The following is a 25,750-nucleotide window of genomic DNA, read 5'->3' on the forward strand; positions in this document are numbered from 1 at the left end:
CGTAGAGACTGTCCAGTTTGACCAATGTACATGGCAGAGGGGCATTGCTGGCACATGATGGCATATATCACATTGGTGGATGTGCAGGTGAACAAGCCTCTGATAGTGTGGCTGATGTTGTTAGGCCCTGTGATGGTGTCCCCTGAATAGATATGTGGGCACAGTTGGCAACGGGCTTTGTTGCAAGGATAGGTTCCTGGGTTAGTGGTTCTGTTGTGTGGTATGTGGTTGTTGGTGAGTATTCGCTTCAGGTTGGGGGGCTGTCTGTAGGCAAGGACTGGCCTTTCTCCCAAGATTTGTGAGAGTGTTGGGTCATCCTTCAGGATAGGTTGTAGATCCTTAATAATGCGTTGGAGGGGTTTTAGTTGGGGGCTGAAGGTGACGGCTAGTGGCGTTCTGTTATTTTCTTTGTTAGGCCTGTCCTGTAGTAGGTGACTTCTGGGAACTCTTCTGGCTCTATCAATCTGTTTCTTCACTTCCGCAGGTGGGTATTGTAGTTGTAAGAATGCTTGATAGAGATCTTGTAGGTGTTTGTCTCTGTCTGAGGGGTTGGAGCAAATGCGGTTGTATCGCAGAGCTTGGCTGTAGACAATGGATCGTGTGGTGTGGTCAGGGTGAAAGCTGGAGGCGTGTAGGTAGGAATAGCGGTCAGTAGGTTTCCGGTATAGGGTGGTGTTGATGTGACCATCGTTTATTAGCACTGTAGTGTCCAGGAAGTGGATCTCTTGTGTGGACTGGACCAGGCTGAGGTTGATGGTGGGATGGAAATTGTTGAAATCATGGTGGAATTCCTCAAGGGCTTCTTTTCCATGGGTCCAGATGATGAAGATGTCATCAATATAGCGCAAGTAAAGTAGGGGCGTTAGGGGACGAGAGCTGAGGAAGCGTTGTTCTAAATCAGCCATAAAAATGTTGGCATACTGTGGGGCCATGCGGGTACCCATAGCAGTGCCGCTGATCTGAAGGTATACATTGTCCCCAAATGTAAAATAGTTATGGGTAAGGACAAAGTCACAAAGTTCAGCCACCAGGTTAGCCGTGACATTATCGGGGATAGTGTTCTTGATGGCTTGTAGTCCATCTTTGTGTGGAATGTTGGTGTAGAGGGCTTTTACATCCATAGTGGCCAGGATGGTGTTTTCAGGAAGATCACCAATGGATTGTAGTTTCCTCAGGAAGTCAGTGGTGTCTCGAAGGTAGCTGGGAGTGCTGGTAGCGTAGGGCCTGAGGAGTGAGTCTACATAGCCGGACAATCCTGCTGTCAGGGTGCCAATGCCTGAGATGATGGGGCGCCCAGGATTTCCAGGTTTATGGATCTTGGGTAGTAGATAGAATATCCCAGGTCGGGGTTCCAGGGGTGTGTCTGTGCGGATTTGATCTTGTGCTTTTTCAGGAAGTTTCTTGAGCAAATGCTGTAGATGCTTTTGGTAACTCTCAGTGGGATCAGAGGGTAATGGCTTGTAGAAAGTGGTGTTGGAGAGCAGCCTCTTGTTCATATTCCGACCTATTCATGATGACAACAGCACCTTTGTGTGTGTGGTTTTTGGAGGGGGGTGTGTGTGTGGGGGGGGGGGGTGAGAAAACCTGGATTAGTGCTGGAAATGACCCACCTTGATTATCATGCGCATTATAAAGAGAGGTTTCAAAGAGGGATGGGCTATTACCAGCAGGAGAGTGAGTTTGTATGTGTGGGGGGGGGGGGAAGGGTGAGAAAACCTGGATTTGTGCTGGAAATGGCTCTATTTGATGATCACTTTAGATAAGCTGTTACCAGCAGGAGAGTGGGGTGGGAGGAAGTTTTGTTTCATGGTCTCTGTGTGTATATAATGTCTTCTGCAGTTTCCACGATATGCTATACATCCGATGAAGTGAGCTGTAGCTCACGAAAGCTCATGCTCAAATAAACTGGTTAGTCTCTAAGGTGCCACAAGTACTCCTTTTCTTTTTACGAATACAGACTAACACGGCTGTTACTCTGAAACATGTTAGTTCAGCAAACCAAAATAAAGCGTTTATTCATTTCTGAATTGAAAATTTTCAGAATTCTGCATCCTGCAAAAAATTAAGGTATTTCAACTTTTTCTCCCAATTTCGGACCAAAAACAAATGTTGAAATATAGAAATTTCCTATGGAACTGAAATTCTTTTGCTCAGAGAACATTGCTGTCCTGCCCAACTTGATACCAGGGGCTCAGTTCCTGTCCCAAAAGTTCCAGCACATGATGATTCCTCATCTGATGAGTTGGAAAGTGCCATGCATGAATTCTTACTACTTACTCTTTTGGGGTTAGGAGTAGGCTTTAGTTTTGCTACCTGAACAAATGCATAATTCTTGTGAAAAATAGACAGTGGAGGTTGTCATTACTGTTGAAATATGTGTAAATTGTGAGGTCTTTAACACCATTTTAAAATCTAACTTGTTTTTCTGTTTGTCTCATTAGGAAGACAGTGCAGGGCAACTTTTGGTACTGGGTGCTACAAACCGTCCGCATGCACTTGATACAGCACTACGTAGACCTGGACGTTTTGATAAAGAGATAGAAATTGGGGTCCCCAATGCCCAGGACCGATTAGACATCCTCAGGAAACTTCTTAATAAGGTTCCTCATCTGTTGACAACAACAGAGTTGGAGCAGCTGGCTGATAGTGCACATGGCTATGTGGGAGCAGACTTGGCAGCCTTGTGCAAAGAAGCAGGTAAGGTATAATACTAGTCCCACTGTGAGTTCACTTACTCTAAAAATTCACCTGTCTGCAAATGGTACACACAGTACATCCCACAGAATGACTTAAAACAATGAAATCTTTTCTCTGCTTTCATATTTTTGTAAAGTTTTGTAACAAAATCGACAAAGGGCTTTAGAAAGTTAACAGACTATTGGGAAACTGGGAAAGTTAAGCTGGTTGGTAATGGGATCTGGAGCCTTTTGCTTTCCTGCCAACAGTTTGACTCTAGCCCAGGCTGTTTGAGAGCATGTGGTTGTTCTCAGCCCCTTTTTCACCACTGGCACTTTTGATACCGTGCCACATGGGGAATTATTAGTTAAATTGGAAAAGATGGGGATCAATAGGAAAATAGAAAGATGGATAAGCAATTGGTTAAAGGGGAGACTACAGTGGGTCCTACTGAAAGGTGAACTGTCAGGCTGGAGGGAGGTTACCAGTGGAGTTCCTCAAGGATCGGTTTTGGGACCAATCTTATTTAATCTTTTTATTACTGACCTCGGCACAAAAAGTGGGAGTGTGCTAATAAAGTTTACGGATGATACAAAGCTGGGAGGTATTGCCAATTTAGAGAAGGACAGGGATATCCTACAGGAAGATCTGGATGAACTTGTAAACTGGAGTAATAGTAATAGGATGAAATTTAATAGTGAGAAGTGTAAGGTCATGCATTTAGGGATTAATAACAAGAATTTTAGTTATAAGCTAGGGACGCATCAATTAGAAGTAACGGAGGAGGAAAAGGACCTTGGAGTATTGGTTGATCATAGGATGACTATGAGCAGCCAATGTGATATGGCCATGAAAAAAGCTAATGCAGTCTTGGGATGCATCAGGAGAGGTATTTCCAGTAGGGATAAGGAGGTTTTAGTACCGTTATACAAGGCACTGGTGAGACCTCTTGTGGAATACTGTGTGCAGTTCTGGTCTCCCATGTTTAAGAAGGATGAATTCAAACTGGAACAGGTACAGAGAAGGGCTACTAGGATGATCCGAGGAATGGAAAACTTGTCTTAGGAAAGGAGACTCAAGGAGTTTGGCTTGTTTAGCCTAACTAAAAGAAGGTTGAGGGGAGATATGATTGCTCTCTATAAATATATCAGAGGGATAAATACCGGAGAGGGAGAAGAACTATTTAAGCTCAGTACCAATGTGGACACAAGAACTAATGGATATAAACTGGCCACCAGGAAATTTAGACTAGAAATTAGACGAAGGTTTCTAACCATCAGAGGAATGAAGTTTTGGAATAGCCTTCCAAGGGAAGCAGTGGGGGCAAAAGATCTATCTGGCTTTAAGATTAAACTCGTTAAGTTTATGGAGGAGATGGTATGATGGGATAATATGGTTTTGGTAATTAAATATTCATGGTAAATAGGCCCAATGGCCTGTGATGGGATATTAGATGGGGTGGGATCCGAGTTACCCAGGAAAGAATTTTCTGTAGTATCTGGCTGATGAATCTTGCCCATATGCTCAGGGATAGCTGATCGCCATATTTGGGGTCGGGAAGGAATTTTCCTCCAGGACAGATTGGAAGAGGCCCTGGAGGTTTTTCGCCTTCCTCTGTAGCATGGGGCATGGGTCACTTGCTGGAGGATTCTCTGCTCCTTGAAGTCTTTAAACTACGATTTGAGGACTTCAATAGCACAGATATAGGTGTGAGGGTTTTTGCAGGAGTGGGTGGGTAAAATTCTGTGGCCTGCGCTGTGCAGGAAGTCAGGCTAGATGATCATAATGGTCCCTTCTGACCTAAATATTGATGAATCTATACTTGATAATCAGAGTTTACAGTCTGTCAAATATTCATCCGTTGATTTGTGTACAGATTAAATGAAGAAGATAAATATGGACCTTTGGTGTCATTTTAACAGAGTCGCTTTGCAGGCTATAACCACACTTCGCTAGCTTGCAACAGAACTTAATCATTCTTTCTTTTTAAAACACACAAAAAACCCCACCATTTCCCCCCCCGTTCTGATTTGAAAAATCTCAGTCTGAGACCCCCCCCCCCCCCCCCCCAGGTGGACATTGAGGTCCACATTTCAAAGGTGTTTCAACCCAGTCTCTACTTGTGCACATTCAACTTTTCTCTGTGACCTTGGGCACTTATTTAATGCCTCTTTAAAATGGCAGGTATCTTAGTTATTATGCAGACCTCTATGCTTTTGTTCTGGTTTGTATTACAGTAGTAATACAACCAAGACTGGGGGCCCAGTTGTGCTAGACCCTGTACAAACATACAGTGAGAGACAATTCCTGGCCTGAAGAGCTTATGGTTTAAGTAGACAAGATAGACAAAGGATAGGAGGAGAAACTGTGGTGCAGTGACTTGCCCAAGGTTCCACAGCAAGTTAGTGGTAGATTTCTGGAATAGAACCCAAATGTCCGGACTCTCAGTGACAGTAAGTTTCACATGGTGCACTGTTTTGTGTGTCTCTTATGTTGTTAGAATATGATTCTCAGGATTACAGAACAAATAGAAACAATTTACCAATATTTTTTGTAAAAATAAACGTTGAATTTCTGTTATAATAATATTTGTAAATTGTTATCCTGGAGTGACCTCTGCTGGAGGAAGATGCAGTCCTGCCTTTGAAGCTGTGTGCAGGCTAGTTTGTATTTTTCCTCCTCAAAGAATTTTTAAAAAAAAGGAATGACTTTTTGGCTTAGAGACTTACAGGAAAGGAATTTAAATACCTTATGTATATATAGAACCGCAATGTCTGTTTTTCCTGATGATGAATTTTATGATTTTTGAATGTCTGCTTTGCAAAGAAAAGTCATTAGGTATCTTTCTGCAGCTTGTAAAATATATGGCATATTCATCACACATACATAAAAGTGAGAGATGGAAAAGATAAGCCTACATAGTATATAGCCCACTCTGTTACCCATGAAGACTTCTTCTGGTACATTTTGTAATGTTTTCTTTTGCTTGGGACTTCAAAGTAAGGCAATGGGCTTGCCCCACTTCCCTTAGGAGACTATTCCACAGCCTAGTACATCTCACTGTCCAGGAGTGTTTCCTGATATTCAGCCTAAGTTTTTATAGGTTAGTGTTATCCCATTATTTCTTGTTATGTCCCTGTATAACACATTAACTCTCCTTCCTTGGTGTTTACACACTTCAGATGTTTGTAGGCTGTTATCATATCACCCCCATCACCTCATTCATTACTTAACCAAACTATAAATATTTAGCTCATTTTAATCTTTTCTCATAAATAAGTCCTTCCAGCCTCCTGAAAACTTTTGTTGTTGTTCTCTGAACTCCCTCCAATTTGTCAAAAACCTTTTTGGTAATGTGGTGCTCAAAACTGAACTCAATATTTTGTGTATATTACAGCACAAAAAGCTGCATAAACATGTAGTTAAAATTGCTTAATACATTCCTAAATAATCCAAACAGTTAAAAATCAGAGAATCCTCAGTTAAGTTTCTTTCACAATTTTAGAAATAACTGCTACTTTCAGTCAATACCCTTGCATATGAGTACAAATAAAAAATGGGAATTCACATGACTACCTTAATTCTGACCACAAAAAGTATAAATTCAATTTATGGTATATAGTGGTAGTAGCATTTATTTGTATTGAGATATTACCTAGAGGCTCCCGTAGAGAATCAGCATCCCAGTGTTCTAGGCACTCTACACATACATTTACGATGGAAAGACAGTTCCTGCCCTGAAAATCTTACATCTAAATATATTTATGTGCTTACAACAAGTTTAAGCTGTTTCTCGAGAATTCTTCATTCTTAACAATTATATTGAAAACTTACATAATTTTATATGTATGCTACTTTCATTAGCAGAAGGTAATCTGTGTATGATGTGGTAACCCAGTGCTATTGTAGGCCAAGCTGTTCAACTGCAAGTATAGTTAAGGTTGCCTATGACATTTCATTATATGCCAGGTTTTTCTAATAGCTTGTTTATATGGAGGCACTCAGGAAAATTAATCCAAATTAACTAAAAGTGTGCATGAAAAGTGGACTAGTTAAAACGCATTAAACTTCTCTGTGGACACTGTCATTTAGAATTAAAGTGGCCTTAATTCAGTTTACTTCAATTCACTTGAATTATGAGATATTTAAACACAATATATTTTGGGTTCTTTTTATTTGCTCTTCTGATTTTTGACCCTTTCAGCTATATGGGGGACACATTTTCAAGCTTTGCATCCAAGAGAGCTAGAAACGTATTTTCGTTTTTAAAAATGAAGCCTGAGGTTATCACTAATCTCCAAAGTGGATTGATTTTAAATCAAGGTGATTTATCATGATTCAAATCTCCAAGTTGAAAGACTCAACCAAAACTAATAACTGAAATACACGTGGAAAAGTTTATTTAAATAATTTTTCTGAAGAAAGGAGCATTCTCATTGGTTAAGAGAACCATTAAAACACGTTGATTTATAACTAAATGGAGCCTTTACACTAAATTAGGTACATCTTTTTGCTGTTGAGGAGGGTACACTATAACTACATGTATTTAAGTGATTTTAATATTTTCAGATTCTTATTATTGTAAATGTTTTAATATATTAGGAAATGGTGAATGATATATAACTTATTTACTAGATATTTAACTTTTTGCTCATGATTTGTGTCAATCTGCATTAGGATGGTGCCTGGAATTTAATTAAACACACACAACAACATATAACATTTATTTGTATTAAACAAAACAAGCCCTTAATACAGTACATGACCTGTTATGCCATATTTATAAAGTGTGACCTCAAAAGTTAGATATTTTTCCTCTGATTCTTTCTAAAAGCAGCCTTTAAATCAGTTTTTGAGAGAGGCTCATGGATTCAGCATATTTATTTTTTATTTAAATGTTTAAAGAGATAAGTTTAGGCCTTAACATATTTTGGATTAAAGTCTGATTTTTTTCTTAATTTTTCAGGTTTATTTTTAAAAAGAAAAACGTCTTATTAACAAAATTTAAAAAAATCCCATTTAAATTAAAAACTGATTTTGTTTTTCACAAAAATTGACTTGTATTCATCCCTGCTCCATGTTATAGGGAAAAACACCAAATACCACAAGGCTCACAATAAAATCGTGTGAGGTGGCAACACTACTAACCTGTTGTTGAGTAACTCTGCACTTTTCAGCCCTGATTGCTGAGCAAGGCCCATGTTAGGAGGAGGCAGGCAAGTATTATTCATCCATTTTACAAATAAGGTAACTAAGGGCTTGTCTATGCTGTGCCGCTGCGTGGACTATGGGGATTTGAATCGCAGAGTACACCAAAATTTTGCTCTTTAGCTGCCCCATGCGGATGTTGATGGCGCGAACTAAAAGATATATGGTTTGCGTTAACATAGTCTTCTTTCAGACAGGACTATGTTAATGTGCACTAGGTACCTTTTTAGTTCGTGCCAGCAATGTCCACATGGGGAAGTTAGAGTACAACATTTTGGCGCACTCTGCAATTCACACCACACTGTAGTCTGCGCTGCAGCACAGTGTAGATATCCTGAGAGGTTGCATAAGCTCACTTTTTGGCAGAGCTGGAACTAGAACGGGGTCTTATAACATGGCTAGTCTCATTCACTTAGGTCAGGCAAGTGGCCTTTCATAATAAATATGTCGGATCTATGTGCTTGGTTGTGTTATCTGTAATCACTAGACACTCCCCACACCTGTTAAGAGCCAGAAAGAGAAACCGGGATTCCTGATGCAAAGTGTTCCTCTGTGGCAGAGGTTTTCAACCACTATATTTGCCTATATTTCCAAAGGGGTCTGCATCTCCATTCAAAATTTTTTAGGGGTCCACAAATTGAAAACCACTGCTATACTGTCTAGCAATTAGCTGTGTAAGCCATGGGCAAAGTATGTGTTGCACCCTCCTGTAATGGCTGATTCACTTATAGTAAACAGTTAGTATTGGAAAGATTTGCATTTACTTTAGTTGTTATTGGATCAGGCCCTATGGCTTCAGGCTTGAAAGGAGCTTCAAATGGCAAATCCCCATGGACTTCAGTGGGGAGCTCTGTGTTGTTTCAGGGGTCTATCTGCTCAGAGCTCTTGGGAGGATCTGAGCCTAATTCTGAACCCAGTTAACAAAGCCATGGTTTGGGGGCTAGAGGAGGTTTCTCGTGTCCTAAATTGCTTAGTAGACTACCTTTTCAGCATGAACAGCTGTGTTCTGAAGTGTTTTATCTCAAACAGACATGCTGTTTAGAAGATAGGTTGTGACACATCCTTGCATATAATGTCTGTTTGTATTCCCCTGGGCTCATGCTGCCACTCTAATTAATTGGCCACACAGCCTTTTATTAATTCTCTAAAAAATTTATAATGGTTTAAATTAACAACAAAGATAAGCACTGCACTTTTTTGGAAAACATGAAATGTTAATTATGTAGCAGGGACATGAATGATATAAACTGTGCTGAATGTTAGAAGATGCTTAGCAACAAAGGTTTCCAAATATAGCAATTTATTATAAACTTATCCTTCTATGGTTGCCTGTAGCATTTCAACAGGGTGAATATAAATATAGCTTGATTTCTTCAAGAAGTGGATTCAGTCACATTGTTTACAGTGAAAGGAAGTATTTGCTTTGTAATTTTTAGAATTTATCTTGAACATCCTTGTTCATTACACATAATTTCAGTGTGCTGATATAAAACACTTGGACCCTGATTAGATAACATCATCAAGAAAGGAAGAACAAATGCCCTTGTTTAAACAGTGGGCTTCTTGCAATAACATCTAATTGGTTGCAGTAACTTCCACTGTAGCTCTGAGCCTTTTCTGAGGTAGAAGCACTAATTTTGTTTTACATCTGAAAGATTTATAAGTTTGGCAGTTTCTTTAATGTAACTGCACAGCACAGACAAGTGTCACTTCGCTTTGTGAAGTTGGGGGTTGTATTGGCTCACTTAAATTGAGCTTGGCTGCTATTTCCTGAAATGTTGTAGAAATAAGATTCTCAGTGATGTAACTCACATAGCTCTACTGAAGCCAGTTGAGTTTCCACCAGCTGAGGAGGCAGCCTTTCATCTTTTAAATAAAACATAATTTTCAGAATAATTTAGTTTAGGAACCATAGTGCTCAGTCCTCTCATCTATTCTTTAAATTTCAGTGAACAATTCACTTAATGCAGAATCTCTAGTATTTAATTTACAATCGCAAAATGAGCATGCAAGTTGCATTATTTGAGGGGTCTGTCTTTAGCATGGTTTGCCAGGCCCATGAAACTTTTAGCTGTTAACTCCTTGCATCACCGTCTGCTAGCCCAAACTCTGACTTGTGTCCCATCTACCTTCCTTCATCCCCGCCAAAAGAACCTGGCTCTTGTCTGTCATGCTCATATCCTCTCTACGATAGGGTGAACAAACAATACAATTTCAGTTTTTACAAATAAATAGGAAAATCCTATGCCTCTGAGACCAAGGAATGTCCCTGTTTACAGGATCTTTGTTTTGTCTTGGCTTTTGTAATTTGATCAGGCTGTCTGTCTGAAGGAGCTGCTGGCCTGTTGAGCTGATGAAATTGACAGCAGGCTGAGTGAGCCTCCCTATGTACACTACAGGGGCAATCTCCAGATTTGTCATACTACAATACTGTCACCATGACCTCCATGAGGCTTCCCCGTGAACATCCTCCTTGAACCAAGCCTTCTTCACACGCAAGCCCTATTTATTGTATTTTTTTTTTTTTTAAATTTCCTGCTGTTGCCGATGCAAGGTCAACTCCACTGGTGTTAGCCACACCTGGTGCCCTCATGTAGACAAATCACTGGATACCAACCCTGTTTTCAGCACCATGTTGATTAGACTCGCTCTTGAGCAGCTTGAGTCTGAGGAGCTACTCCTTTGCTTCCACTTTAGCTCTGCAATCTTGCAGCTAGGTGTTCCACCAACCATTTTACAGGTGGTGTCGGACTGGATTGGAGTCCCTTTTGGAGCACATCAGTGCCATCTGGTGCTCTGCTTGGAGAAGTTATGGTAAAAATGGCATTGTGTGGTTCCGCCTTTATTTTCTCTTAGAGAATCCAGATCAAATGTGCTCAAATGTCCAAGTAAAAATATGCTCCCGTCTCCCTCAGTTTTTAGCTTGACAAACTCAAAGTATGAGAGCTGAAAGCTGAGCTGTATTTTTTTCTTCTTTTCTCTTCTTTGTAATCTGTAATAAAGATTCTACAGTCCAAATAATGATGTGAATGAGAGATGGCCTGAGCCATGAAGTTCAGATACAAATCTGAACTTCCCTGGGGGTGTTTGGGCCTGGTGTTCTGTTTTGGGCCCATCGCTAGTATAAATGTTAGTTATTACAAATATTTTGCCTGGTTTACATTGTTAAATAAATGTAGTATGTATATGAGTGGAGTGCACTTGAAAGCTTAATTTTGTTAATGTGAATAAATTACCAGGGTGATGGAGTGTTGTTTTTTTTAAATAGGTTGCAAAGTTGGATTTTAGAGAGACATCGCCAGTTGCCACACTGGCTGTTTTGATCACTTTTAAAAATGGAAGGAGCGTATTCTTTCTGCCTGAAGATTTTGTTTTAACACTGCAGAAGATAACATTGGGCAGCTGCAAATAAGTTATTACTGAGTAGTGCAGCCACATGTACATCCAGAGATGGTCATGTGGGGAGATGGAAATGTTGCAAACCTATTTATCTTTATAGGGTACTGTACCTTTTTCTGGGGTTATATGGAGTCAGGACATCAAATACAAAACTGAATCTGTATGAAAAAGTGGAAGACACATTTATTCAGAAATGACAGAACATAGAATTCTGAAACTTTTAAGTGATGTAATCCAGATGTGATGTAGAGGTACAACTACAAATTTATTACTGGATTGTAATAACTGAGGCCCAAAAATTCTCTCTCTCTGATCTCTTTTACTCTCCTTCCCCTTCCCCGCCACCCCACTTCCAACGCCTTTATTTGAATGTACATTTCTGCAGGGTAAATAGTAATGTTATATTGAAAGGAGGATGACTTCTGCTTACATAATACTTTATACACTCATTAATTTACTGGGTAATGGTATCAAGTGAATCTTGGTACCTTCTTCAGGGCTCATGAGTGTTTTAAATCACTCTAATGTCATGTAATTTCCAAATAAAATCACGAGCCCCAAATCTTTTTTTTTTTTTTTTTTTTAAAGTGAAGCAAACATAATTTGCTCTCCTAACAGGGTATGTACAAATGCATGCTTGCTTTGCACGCGCGCACACACAAACTAAGCAGAATGGCTTTTTGTTGGCTCAGGCTGTAACATATGTTTTTGGCTTGTTTTTAAGAATGCTAATTCAGAGTGATTGCTTCTATGCAGAAATGGTTACATCTGCATATTAAAGTGTGGCTAGAGGGAGCATATTTAAGACTGGATGGAACGTGTTGACCTTACATTTGTCTGTGGAATCACGTGTCTGTCTGTCTTTCTTTGTCGTCGAACAGAGGAACAGGCAGAATTACTTTCAGAATTACTAATTAGTTGAAACTGTTTTTAGTTTTTCCAAGACTTCCTATTTAACCACCCCCTCACACACACTTTATTTGTTATGGGCCAGATTCTGACACCTTCATGCCTGATGAATACTACCTTAAGTAGATTGTAAGCTCTTGGGTCAGGGACTTTCTTTTTTGTTCTGTGTATGTGCAGAGCCTAGCACAACAGATAAAGTAAGGCTCTTCTGTGATAAAGTGGCTCCATTGACTTTAATGGGACCATTTATGGAATAAGATGGCAACCAACATGGCTAACAGTATCAGAACCTGGCCCACTGTATGTAGTGGCAGATTTCAGGATAACAGATACTCTGCTTTAGACAAAATCCGTACTCTTTAAGACAGTAAATGGAGTTTTGATTGGTATGCTTGTTTAGAGTGGAGAGGGCATAAAAGCCCAAATGTATTATAATGTATATTTTTGTAAGGTGTTTTTTTTTTTTTTTTTTTTTATTTCAGTGTCTGGTTCTAGTTTTGTGCAATACAGTGAATTCTGTTCTGTGGATGGTACAGTGCTTATTCCAGCCAGGGCTATTGGAACTGACTATTTTTGTAAAACTTTTCTAATAATCACTTAACTTAAAACTTTTGTATCCGAAACTAATTTTCAAGTAGTTGCACATTGGAATTCTAAATTTCTGTGTTGTGTATAGTTGTGGGTTGAATGCTGAATAATTTATTTAAGCCCTATGCATGTCTCTGTCTTGGTCAATTTCTCATGCTTGCCTACTCATATTTATATGAGCAAAAAATAAAATGTATATGCACGAAAATATGGTTCATATTTTCTTCCAATTATCACAAACTCCTCTACAAACTATTATTAAGCATCACAGTACCCCTTTCAGGTAGGCAAACATTATCATTTTATGTACAGGAAAAATAAGTCATGGAGTCTGTAATTTGCTTTGTTCACACACTGGCAGAGCTAGGAAAAGACCCTGGGAGTTTAGTCTCAGGGTTTCGTTGCATTTGCCACAAGATATGCTACACGGTCCCTCAGTGATCAAAGAACATATGCAGATATAGAAACCGTCTGCCTGATCCAAAGCCTATTGAAGTCAATGGTAGCCTTTCAATTGACTTAAATGGATTTTGGATCAGACCCTGTATACAAAAGGAAGACTATAAACATGTAACTTAATGTAATCCTAAATTCTCTATATACTTTCTCTATTCAGTTTTTTTTAATAGTAATTAATGCAGTAGTTGAAATTTCAAGTTACTCTTTTGAAAAGCATATTCCTTAGTGAGGGAATCATGCAGTGCCTCTGATACAGTGACAGTACTCTTCACGATGTGCTTTGGGGAAAATTGTGTAATCCCCACACAGTGTTTTTGGACATAGCGCAATGTGCATCCCCTGTTGTATTAATCTGGATGGAATAGATGGGCTAAAGATGTTAACATAACTCAGTCAGTGTTCAGCATTAAACAAGGTATGGGTTTGTATACAAAGACCTCAGCTTGCTTAGTGCAGTGGCAAACGCACCGTTTAAAATCCTTTTAACCAAAGATAAAAAGAAAGAAAAAGAGTGAAACCATTTGAAATGTGAAGTATTAAGTAAGGCTTTCATTTTGATAACGTCCCTTGTTCCCTTTCCCTTTAGCTGGAGAGAGATTTTAGAAGGAAAATGTCCCTTGTTTGGCAGTCTTTTAGATGGCATTAAAAATGGTAATAACTGACCTTTTGGGGAAAAGAGAAGTGAGCTGAGACGGGCTGGAGCTGTTGTGCTGCTGGTCTTAGTCTGATCCTGTTTCCTCCCAAATGATGACTGGGATTCAGCTAGAGCCAGGAGAGGTAGGGATGTCATCTGACTCCCTTTTCCAGCCTGATCTGGTCTGAACATATCTGAGGATCAGGATGACGATGGCCTGGGCTGCCAGGAGACAGTGTGAGTGGCAGCCATGAAGGTGAAGCTTGGTCTAGTAGCCAATTTTTCTCCCCAGTTTTTCTCTTTAAGAACCCACAAAGAGACTGGTGGGCAGAATAGCCCATCCCCTCATTATTTTTCCCACCAATTATTCCTGGTTTCTCACCCACCAATTTTGGTTCACTGATTTCTGGTTTACTAGGCATGATGTTAACACAGTCCTTGAGTTATAGCAGGAAGCCTTTTTATTTGGACTAATTCAGTCTTTTTGTCTCCTTTCCCTACCTTTTCCCATCAGCATTTGTTGTTATAGGTTATTGTGACATGTTATCAACGTACACTCACTTTTTACAGTTGTGATCACAGTTAGGGTAAATTGGTAAGCCCAGTTGTCACACACCCCAAAACAAGGTAACGAATGTGGGTATAGAACGTCGCAGCTTGCATCAGTTCAGTTGCAACTTGATTCAGAGATTCTATGCAATGTTGGAGTAAATGAATCTGTCTGTGACTCGATATATATGATATAGATTGGAGGACATGTGCTAATAATAATAATAGAGGCCAGGTTTTCCTGGATGTGATAGCTGACAGATTTCTTCACCAAATAATTGTTGAACCAACAAGAGGTGATGACATTTTAGATTTGTTATTGATGAGTAGTAATGACCTCATAGAAGAACTGGTTGTAGGGGACAACCTTGGTTCAACTGATCATGAGCTAATTCAGTTTAAACTAAATGGAAGGATAAACAAAAATAGATCTGCAACTAGGGTCCTTGATTTCAAAAGGGCAAACTTTAAAAAATTTAAGGGAATTTAGTTAGGGAAGTGGACTGGTCTGAAGAACTCAAGGATCTGAATGTGGAGGAGGCTTGGAATTACTTTAAGTCAAAAGTTGCAGAAGCTATCTCAAGCCTGCATCCCAAGCAAGGGGAAAAAATTGCAGGGAAGGGTTTCAGACCAAGCTAGATGAGTTACCATCTCAAACAGATGATTAGGAGAAAGCAGAAAGCCTACAAAGAATGGAAGATAGGATGGATCAGCAAAGAAATCTACCTCTTGGAGCTCAGAAGGTGTAGGGATAAAGTGAGAAATGCCAAAAGCCAAGCGAGTTGAACCTTGCAAAGGAATTAAAAGTAGTAAAAGCTTCTATAGCCATACAAATAAAAAGAAAATAAGGAAAACAAGGTTGGGAGATGTCCAGGTAATCTCCACGCCGGATTTTAGCATTGAGAGGAAAGAAAACAAAGTCAGAAAGGACACAGCGTTGGGTAGGAGAATGGACATAAGGAGGAAGGGCAGTGTGGATACCAGTCTAGTATGTCATACTGGCTGTAGAATGACCGTGCCTAATCGGGTACAGAATGTGAGCGAGGCCAAACAGCAAAAATTAAGATGTTTGTACACAAATGCAAGGAGCCTAGGTAACAAAATGGAGGAACTAGAGCTACTGGCGCAGGAAGTGAAACCAGATATTATAGGGATAATAGAAACATGGTGGAATAGTAGTCATGACTGGACTACAGTTATTGAAGGGTATGTGCTGTTTAGGAAAGACAGGAATAAAGATAAAGGTGGTAGAGTAGCATTGTATATCAATGATGAGGTAGAATGTAAAGAAATAAGAAGCGATGGAATGGATAAGACAGTGAGTCTGGGCAAAAATCACTTTGGGGAAGAAAACTACTAGAGCCTCCCTGAGGATAATGTTTGGGGTGTGCTATAGACCGCCGGGATCTAATTTTGATATGGATAGAGCCCTCTTTTAATGTTTTTAATGAAGTAAATACTAATGGAAACTGCGTGATCATGGGAGACTTTAACGTCCCAGATATAGACTGGAGGACGAGTGCTAGTAATAATAACAGGGCTCAGATTTTCCTAGATGTGATAGCTGATGGATTCCTTCAGCAAGTAGTTGCTGAACCGACTAGAGGGGATGCCATTTTACATTTGGTTTTGGTGAGTAGTGAAGACCCCATAGAAGAAGTGGTTGTAGGGGACAAACTTGGTTCAAGTGATCATGAGCTAATTCAGTTCAAACTGAATGGAAGGACAAACAAAAATAAATCTGTGACTAGGGTTTTTGATTTCAAAAGGGCTGACTTTCAAAAATTAAGGAAATTAGTAAGGGAAGCGGATTGGATTGAAGAATTTATGGATCTAAAGGCAGAGGAGGCCTGGGATTACTTTAAGTCAAAGCTGCAGAAGCTATTGGAAGCCTGCATCCAAAGAAAGGGGAAAAAATTCATAGGCAGGAGTTGTAGACCAAGCTGGATGAGCAAGCATCTCAGAGAGGTGATTAAGAAAAAGCAGAAAGCATACAGGGAGTGGAAGAAGGGAGGGATCAGCAAGGAAAGCTACCTTATTGAGGTCAGAACATGTAGGGATAAAGTGAGACAGGCTAAAAGTCAAGGAGAGTTGGACCTTGCAAAGGGAATTAAAACCAATAGTAAAAGGTTCTATAGCCATATAAATAAGAAGAAAACAAAGAAAGAAGTGGGACCGCTAAAACACTGAGGATGGAGTGGAGGTTAAGGATAATCTAGGCATGGCCCAATATCTGAACAAATACTTTGTCTCAGTCTTTAATAAGGCTCATGAGGATTTTAGGGATAGTGGTAGCATGATAAATGGGAATGAGGATATGGAGGTAGATATTACCATATCTGAGGTAGAAGCGAAACTCAAACAGCTTAATGGGACTAAATCAGGGTGCCCAGATAATCTTCATCCAAGAATATTAAAGGAACTGGCACATGAAATTGCAAGCCCATAAGCAAGAATTTTTAATGAATCTGTAAACTCAGGGGTTGTACCGTATGATTGGAGAATTGCTAACATAGTTCCTATTTTTAAGAAAGGAAAAAAAGTGATCTGGGTAACTACAGGCCTGTTAGTTTGACATCTGTAGTATGCAAGGTCTTGGAAAAAATTTTGAAGGAGAAAGTAGTTAAGGACATTAAGGTCAGTGGTAAATGGGACAAAATACAAAATGGTTTTACAAAAGGTAGGTCATGCCAAACCAAACTGATCTCCTTCTTTGAGAAACTAACAGATTTTTTTAGACAAAGGAAACGCAGTGGATCTAATTTACCTAGATTTCAGTAAGGCATTTGATATGGTTCCACATGAGGAATTATTAGTTAAATTGGAAAAGATGGGGATCAATATGAAAATTGAAAGGTGGATAAGGAATTGGTTAAAGGGGAGACTACAGCGGGTCCTACTGAAAGGTGAACTGTCAGGCTGGAGGGAGGTTACCAGTGGAGTTCCTCAAGGATCGGTTTTGGGACCAATCTTATTCAATCTTTTTATTACTGACCTTGGCACAAAAAGTGGGAGTGCGCTAATAAAGTTTGCGGATGATACAAAGCTAGGAGATATTGCCAATTTAGAGAGAGAGACCGTGATATCCTACAGGAAGATCTGGATGAACTTGTAAACTGGAGTAATAGTAATAGGATGAAATTTAATAGTGAGAAGTGTCAGATCATGCATTTAGGAATTAATAACAAGAATTTTAGTTATAAGCTGGGGATGCATCAATTAGAAGTAACGGAGGAGGAGAAGGACCTTGGAGTATTGGTTGATCATAGGATGACTATGAGCAGCCAATGTGATATGGCCGTGAAAAAAGCTAATGCGATCTTGGGATGCATTAGGCGAGGTATTTCCAGTAGAGATAAGGAGGTTTTAGTACCATTATACAAGGCACTGGTGAGACCTCTTGTGGAATACTGTGTGCAGTTCTGGTCTCCCATGTTTAAGAAGGATGAATTCAAACTGGAACAGGTACAGAGAAGGGCTACTAGGATGACCCGAGGAATGGAAAACCTGTCTTATGAAAGGAGATTCAAGGAGCTTGGCTTGTTTAGCCTAACTAAAAGAAGGTTGAGGGGAGATATGATTGATCCCTTCGATATGATATATCGGAGGGATAAATACCATGGAGGGAGAAGAATTATTTAAGCTCAGTACCAATGTGGACACAAGAACTAATGGATATAAACTGGTCATCGGGAAGTTTAGACTTGAAATTAGACAAAGGTTTCCAACCATCAGAGGAGTGAAGTTTTGGAATAGTCTTCCAAGGGGAGCAGTGGAGGCAAAAGACCTATCTGGCTTTAAGATTAAGCTCAATAAGTTTATGGAGGAGATGGTATGATGGGATAATAAGATTTTGGCAATTAATTGATCTTTAACTATTCATGGTAAATAGGCCCAATGGCCTGTGATGGGATGTTAGATGGGGTGCGATCTGAGTTACTACAGAGAATTCTTTCCTGGGTATCTGGCTGGTGAATCTTGCCCATATGCTCAGGGTTCAGCTGATCGCCATATTTGGGGTTGGGAAGGAATTTTCCCCCAGGGCAGATTGGAAGAGGCCCTGGAAGTTTTTCGCCTTCCTCTGTAGCATGGGGCCCTGGTCACTTGCTGGAGGATTCTCTGCTCTTTGAAGTCTTTAAACCATGATTTGTGGACTTCAATAGCTCAGTCATAGGTGAGAGGTTTATCACAGGAGTGGGTGGTTGAGATTCTGTGGCCTGCATTGTGCAGGAGGTCAGACTAGATGATCATAATGTTCCCTTCTGACCTTAAAGTCTATGAATCTATGAAAGAAGAAGTAGGACCACTAAGCATTGAGGATGGGGTGGGGATTAAAGATAATCTAGGCATGGCCCAACACCTAAACAAATATGTTTCCTCAGTTTATAATAAGGGTAATGAAGAGCCTGGGGGTAGTGGCAGGGTGGCTAATGGGAATGAGTATACGGAAGTAGAAATTACCCCATCAGAGATGGAAGTCAAATTCAAACAGCTTAATGGGACTAAATTGGGGGCCTGGATAATCTCCATCCAAGAATATTAAAGGAACTGGCAGATGAAACCGCAAACCCAATCACAAGGATTTATAATGAATCTGTAAACTTGGGGGTCGCACCCTGTGGCTAGAAAATTGCTAAAATGGTTTCTGTTTTAAAGAAGGCGGGGGGGAGGGGGGGAAACGTGATCCAGGAAACTACAGTCCTGTTAGTTTGACCTCAACTGTATGCATGTTCTTGGAACAAATTTTGAAAGGGAAAGTAGTTAAGGGGACACAGGTAAATGGTAATTGGGGAACAAATACACCAATGGCTTTATAAAAGGTAGATCGTGCTGGACCAACCTGATCTCCTTCTTTGAGAAGATAACTAATTTTTTAGAGAAAGGAAAGGCAGTAGATCTAATTAATCTATCTGGATTTCAGTAATGCATTTGATACAGTTCCACATGGGAAACTATTAGTTAAATTGGAGAAGACGTGAGTAATATGAGAACTGAAAGGTGGATAAGGAATTGGTTAAAAGGGAGACTACAATGGTCATAGTGAAAGGTGAACTGTCAGGGTTTATGCTTGCCAAGGGTTTTCCCTTGCTGAAGGAATCCTCAGTGGCCTGTTTAGGGCAACTTTGAAACAAGCAAGGCGGGCTTAACTAGGTCTAAGCATCTGGCCCCTTGTGTTGACTTCAAAATGTCTGAGCACTAATTCACTTTCCTCCCTTAAATCTCTGAAGCTCAGGTATAAGCAAATCTTTGCCTTGCTGGGATACAATATTCTGTATAGTGAGCCAGGTTGGCTTGTCCCACTTAGCATCTGTGAAATGTGTATGTATTCTGCATATTTAAAAGTCTTTTCTCCCTTCCAGTGTGGAGTGTCTGGAGCCCAAGGGATCCTCTCCACTCTCTTGAATTTTCCTTTCTTTGCTCCCTACCCACTTAAGACCTTCATAATGGGGTTCAACCCATCCTTCCAGCTAAAGTAGGTTAGTCACAGCAACCTTTGGAGCAAACAGTGTTGCTACTGAGTTACTACAGATATGAATTGAAATCTTCCTTCTTTCAATGGCTGCATTAGTAGCCCTCTAACCACCTGCCAGTAACTTACCAAAGAGACAAAGTACCAAATCTCGGATTGGCATCCCTTGTATAGAAGAGTGGTTTTTCTACCTCTAGGCTTCTGGGCTGAATTTATTTAGGGTTTTGAATTTGCAATCTCAATATATTACTTGTTTAAAATGACATTTCAGATTTTTGAGAAACCTCTAATGAGGTCTTTTATTTTGTCATGGTACTTCCTGCTTTATTTCATCCACCATTTTCCTCTTATGTACCACATATCTGTAATTAATTTGAAGCATTTTGTTTTTCAACATTATATTTAATTGCACACACATTAGTCCAGTTATGTTTTTAGATCTAAATCTCTGAATTTTGGCTGACATTTCTCTGTTTAGTTCTCTTCTAATTCTGTGTCTGCAAGTTGGTTTTTCTGTTTACATACTGTAGGTAACAATAATATAGATTCCCACTGAACTGAAATGCACCAACCTCTCTGAAATTAATTTCATTTTTTTCATCTTTCAACTCTGATTCATTGTCCAGTTTCAGATATAACTTGTACAAATGTAGGGATGTGTGTGTGTGTGTATGTGTGCAGGTGTGTGTGTGTAATATATATTAAAAGATTTTTGAGGTGAAATCCTGGCCGTATTGAAGTCTGTGGGAGCTTTGGCTTTGGTGGGGCCAGACTGTCAATGTCTGAGATAAGAATGAATTCTTCAGTAACTGGCACTGAACAGACTAACATAGCTGCTTTAAATACTCTAAATTTAAAATATCCAGAATTTAAAATGCAGCTACTTCTGAAATGTGGTGTGTAAAAAGGGTGCTATGAAGGTTCCATATTATTGACTGTTGGAGATCCAGATAAAGACTCTCTTTACTTTTCAAGAGTACATTCTAACTGCCAGCATTGCAAACTCAACCTGAGATTTGAAAGTCAAGCTGGGTTCTCTTTGGCTTAATTCATCTACAGTTTTAAAAAAAAAAGTCTGTAGTTGGAATTTAGCTAAAAATTCTGATGATGCTCAAGCCAGAGAAGAGTCTGGCTCACACATGTATGCCTATTAGCTCTGCAGGAGTGAAAAAACTGTAACTCTGTGTATTTGTGTGTAAAATAAGCAGGTAAGATTGTGAAGCAGATCTGTCAGATAAGAATGTGGCATTTCCTTATAAACTTTTCTTAACTTCATTCTGATTTGCAGAATTTATTAGCAACAGTTACACTAAAGTTTTGCCTCTCACCCTGTCTTTGCCATTAAACTGTCAGGATAATGGGCAGCCTTTTTCTTTCTTTCTGTGAACATATGGCCAACCTTAAGCAAGGTGTCTTAGACTTGAGTGGTTTGGAAATAAAGGAGCTATGGTATCATATTTTTATTTTATTCTAGTTTTTAGTTTTGCTATAAGTTGTGGTTATATAGTCTCATCTGGGAGCAAATTATTTCCTGTGTGCCAGAACTTTTGGAAATGCAATTCCTTCTCCTCCGCACCTTCCCCCTGTTGTACCTCCCACCAGCTTCTGCTCAGTTCTGTAGACATGTTCCAGCAAATGTCAGACTATTCATGAAGGACTATAAATTGTGTACACAATCCCTACAGTAGATTAGTGCTCAGGTTAGCTGAGTGAACTTGCAATATTATGGTTACAGGGGATTTAAGGGTATTATCATTCCTGTGCAAACAGTACATAAAAGTTCTTCAGAGATTTTTCCATGTAACTTTGGAAGTTAATGCAGATTATAGAATATGGTTTCAAAAGTAAAATGTGGTTTGTGCTTTTGTAATAAACACAATCTCTAAATTGGGTGTGCATTTATGATTAGAGATTAAGTTAAAAGCTATAACACTTTCATGTGGATATTTCTCCTCCAATGAATTTGTCATCTTAGTTGTCCACATGGTGGCATTTAAAAAAAATTCTTTGGATGATGTACTTTTAAAAGATGCAAATTAAAGAATTCATCTAAACTTGTGGAATCTGTGGTGGTGTAGTCAGTTGTCCCAGCACTGTGGTCTGTGGAACACTAGCTGATGGCCACCTGGTGCTGCCTTTCCTCTTTTTGTTTCCAGCTGCTAAATTGCAGTAAAGACAGCTAAAAATACATAAAATACTTCCTTGTGTTTTTTTTTTTTTCATATCAGCAAGTGCTGTAGTTGTCACGTGAATGTTACATGATCACGGAATGGAGGGAAGGTGGTTGCTAGATTTGAAAATTGGATGAAAGGTTGTCTGTGTGATTGTGAATAGGAGAGAGAGTCTCACAGATACAATCTCCCTCTGTTAAGATAGGTTTCAGAGTAGCAGCCGTGTTAGTCTGTATTAGCAAAAAGAAAAGGAGTACTTTTGGCACTTTAGAGACTAACAAATTTATTTGAGCATAAGCTTTCGTGAGCTACAGCTCACTTCATCGGATCTGTAGGGAAGCTTCAAAATGGTAGGGAAACATGTTTTTGTTTTTGTAGGGAAGTTTTGAAGTTTTTTTTGAAGTTTTGTAGGGAAACTTCAAAATGGTAGGGAAAGAAGAAACAATTATTTTTCAAGTTGACTTAAAATTAAAATTAAAATTACTGTTGTTTGAAGCCATTCTTGGATTTGGTGAGTCTTGCCCAGATTTTGGCAATTAATTGATCTTTAAATATTCATGGTAAATAGGCCCAATGGCCTGTGATGGGATGTTAGATGGGGTGTGATCTGAGTTACTACAGAGAATTCTTTCCTGGATATCTGGCTGGTGAATCTTGCCCATATGCTCAGGGTTCAGCTGATCGCCATATTTGGGGTTGGGAAGGAATTTTCCTCCAGGGCAGATTGGCAGAGGCCCTGGAGGTTTTTCGCCTTCCTCTGTAGCATGGGGCACGGGTCACTTGCTGGAGGATTCTCTGCACCTTGAAGTCTTTAAACCACAATTTGAGGACTTCAATAGCTCAGACATAGGTGAGAGGTTTGTCGCAGGAGTGGGTGGTTGAGATTCTGTGGCCTGCGTTGTGCAGGTCAGACTAGATGATCATAATGGTCCCTTCTGACCTTAATATCTATGAATTTGGAATGTTAGAACAAGCCCAGGGGAGATGGGATAATGGAAAACTGGAAGTTAGGCAGTCAAAGGAGTAAGATAAATATACTTTGTCACATCCATTTCCACGTATATTTGTTAGGGGGCTTATTCCTTCACCCACTTACTTCCCTGGTCCTTCTCGCATGAACAGAGAGCAACAATACCCGAAGTCCAAAGGTGCAAACAATTCGATGTTTATTGGGGTGAACTTCCAGCAAGCATGATTCCAATTTCCTTCCTTAGTGTCCCCCTTCCCAGCTCTGACACCACAGAGGCTTACCTGTGTCCCTGTTCCCGTTTCCCCCTTTAGCTAAACATGATTCCAATTTCCCCACCCCCATTCCCTGTTCCCATTTCCCCCTTTAGCAAAACATGATTCCCATTTCCCACCCACCCACCGATTTCCTGATTGACTGCAGACTATATAGTAAAACTTGAGTTCTGCTTAGCTATACCTTAACCAATCATTCTCCTGAAATTTAACTAACCAATCCTAACATATTCTAACAAGATTATTTAACCAATTATATCCCACCACCTTAATTATTTTACACCCAGCAAAATTAATTATACAGCAGACAGAAACAATCACAGAACCAGACAGAGATTATACAAACAAACAGTGGGGAAATGGGGACTACAGTGATAGAACAAACACAGAAATGAGAATTTCACATCCCAGCTATTGATAAGTGAGTTCTTGTCAGACAGGATGCTATCAAACTAAGTTTCCTTTTACATCTTCTAGACACTTCCTTTTCTCTGGAGGCGACAGGCATTATCAGGACAGGATTGTATTCCTAACAGCCCAATAGCACCTTATTTCAGTGTGACTAGTTTGGAATGTGAGGAGGTGACCGGTCGCTTCCCAGCTTATGGCTGCCTCTGTTGCTTAGCCAAAGGCCTTGGCCTAAGAACAGTGCCTCAGACTGTCACATTAAGAGAAGGACCTTACACTGGCAGACAGTGATTTTGATTCTTTCTTTTATACCTCTAACTAGCCAAGTGATAAGAATACACCTAAATTCTTAGAGTGTAGGCCTTTACAGACAGGCCTGAATATCTATATCCTAACAATATTGTGTATACTCAGTCTGTCAGACCTATAGTACGCATGTGTTGGGTGTTCATGTCGTGCATAATTTCTGTTTTCTGGGTTAGTGTGTAATAAGCGTAGACTCTGACAAAATTTAGCTATATGGGAGTAATTATTCTTACACTTGTCTACGTGCAGTCGTAACGTAATGTGCAGACATCTAACCATAGCTATGAACCAGAATACCTTAAGGGTAAACAATGCTACTTGCATCATAGTTTGTAAGGGACGGAAAAGAAAGCAGCTGTACTATGACAAATTGTACAACCCGCTTATTTCCTCTGTCCTTAGAGACAGGATGAATTTGTGAGGGATAACAGACAATGCTGGGGAGTGGAACAAACTGTTTGTTTTTTTCCATTGTTTTTTATGATGAATATCATACACTCATGTTTTTTGTTTCTTTTAGTTTATTTCAGAGTTTTCCATTTATGCCGAGCTTGAGAAGCAGTGTTCTTCTCCATGGAATATACTCTTTATGTCCACCTAGTTAAGTCCCTACTGTGCATAGAGTACAGTGCTGTGGACCAATCCTGCAACCCTTATTCAAAATAGGTATCTCTTACTTATGCAAGTAGTCCTGTTAACTACCTGGAAAACTAACTCAATTTTGTTGTGTTTTTATTTTTTGTTAGTTCAGCAGGACTACTCACATGAGTAAGGGTTACGGGTCTATGAGCGGGCTGCAGGAATGGCACCTAATTAGTCAGAATTAATAAAATCTGACTACTCATTTATCCACTGAAAGTTGATGATGTCTGAATAGCGTCAAGTCAAATTGATACATAAATGTGCTCTCAGAGCCAGTTTACAATACAGGATTATATCTATATCTATATATATATCTGACTCAAAACAGGTGAGACCAGCGGTTCTCAAACTGTGGGTCGGGACCCCATTTTAATGGGTTTGCCTGGGCTGGCTTAGGTTTACTGGGGCATGGGGCCAAAGCCCAATCCCCTCTGTCTGGGGTCGAAGCCTGAGGGCTTAAGCCTTGGGAAGTGGGGCTGAGATTATAGGCCCCCTGCCTGGGGCCGAAGCCCTTGGGCTTCGGCTCCTCTCCCCCCGACACTCCCCCGGGCACTGGGGCTTTGGCCCCCCCACCTGGGGTGGCAGGGCTTGGGCATGCTCAGGCTTCGGTCCACCATCCTGGAGTTGTATAGTAATTTTTTTGTCAGAATGGGGTCGCGGTACAATGAAGTTTGAGAACCCCTGGGCTAGACAAATCCTATGAAGAGGCTCATCTGCAGAGACCAAATGGGTCTTTCGGATGAGCAAATATTGAATAAAAAAGAACAGGAGTACTTGTGGCACCTTAGAGACTAACAAATTTATTAGAGCATAAGCTTTCGTGGGCTACAGCCCACTTCATCGGATGCATAGAATGGAACATACAGTAAGAAGATAGATAGATAGATATATACATACAGAGAAGGTGGAAGTTGCCATACAAATGGTAAGAGGCTAATTAATTAAGATGAGCTATTATGAGCAGGAGAAAAAAACTTTTGTAGTGATAATCAAGATGGCCCATTTAGACAGCTGACAAGAAGGTATGAGGATACTTAACATAGGGAAATAGATTCAATATGTGTAATGACCCAGCCACTCCCAGTCTCT

General features: G+C 39.9%; 1 protein-coding gene across 5 annotated transcripts in view; it reads left to right on the plus strand.

The window, feature by feature from the left end:
* Positions 1-25,750, plus strand: part of SPATA5 (spermatogenesis associated 5) — a 301,993-nt gene that overhangs the window by 22,963 nt on the left and 253,280 nt on the right. For all 5 annotated transcript variants that reach the window (XM_043545492.1, XM_043545495.1, XM_043545493.1 and 2 more), the window contains exon 9: positions 2,442-2,697. In XM_043545492.1, the coding sequence (XP_043401427.1) occupies positions 2,442-2,697 (256 nt within the window). The remainder of the gene's footprint in view (positions 1-2,441; positions 2,698-25,750) is intronic.

Source organism: Chelonia mydas, chromosome 4, assembly GCF_015237465.2.
Source record: "Chelonia mydas isolate rCheMyd1 chromosome 4, rCheMyd1.pri.v2, whole genome shotgun sequence".
Lineage (NCBI taxonomy): Eukaryota > Metazoa > Chordata > Testudines > Cheloniidae > Chelonia > Chelonia mydas.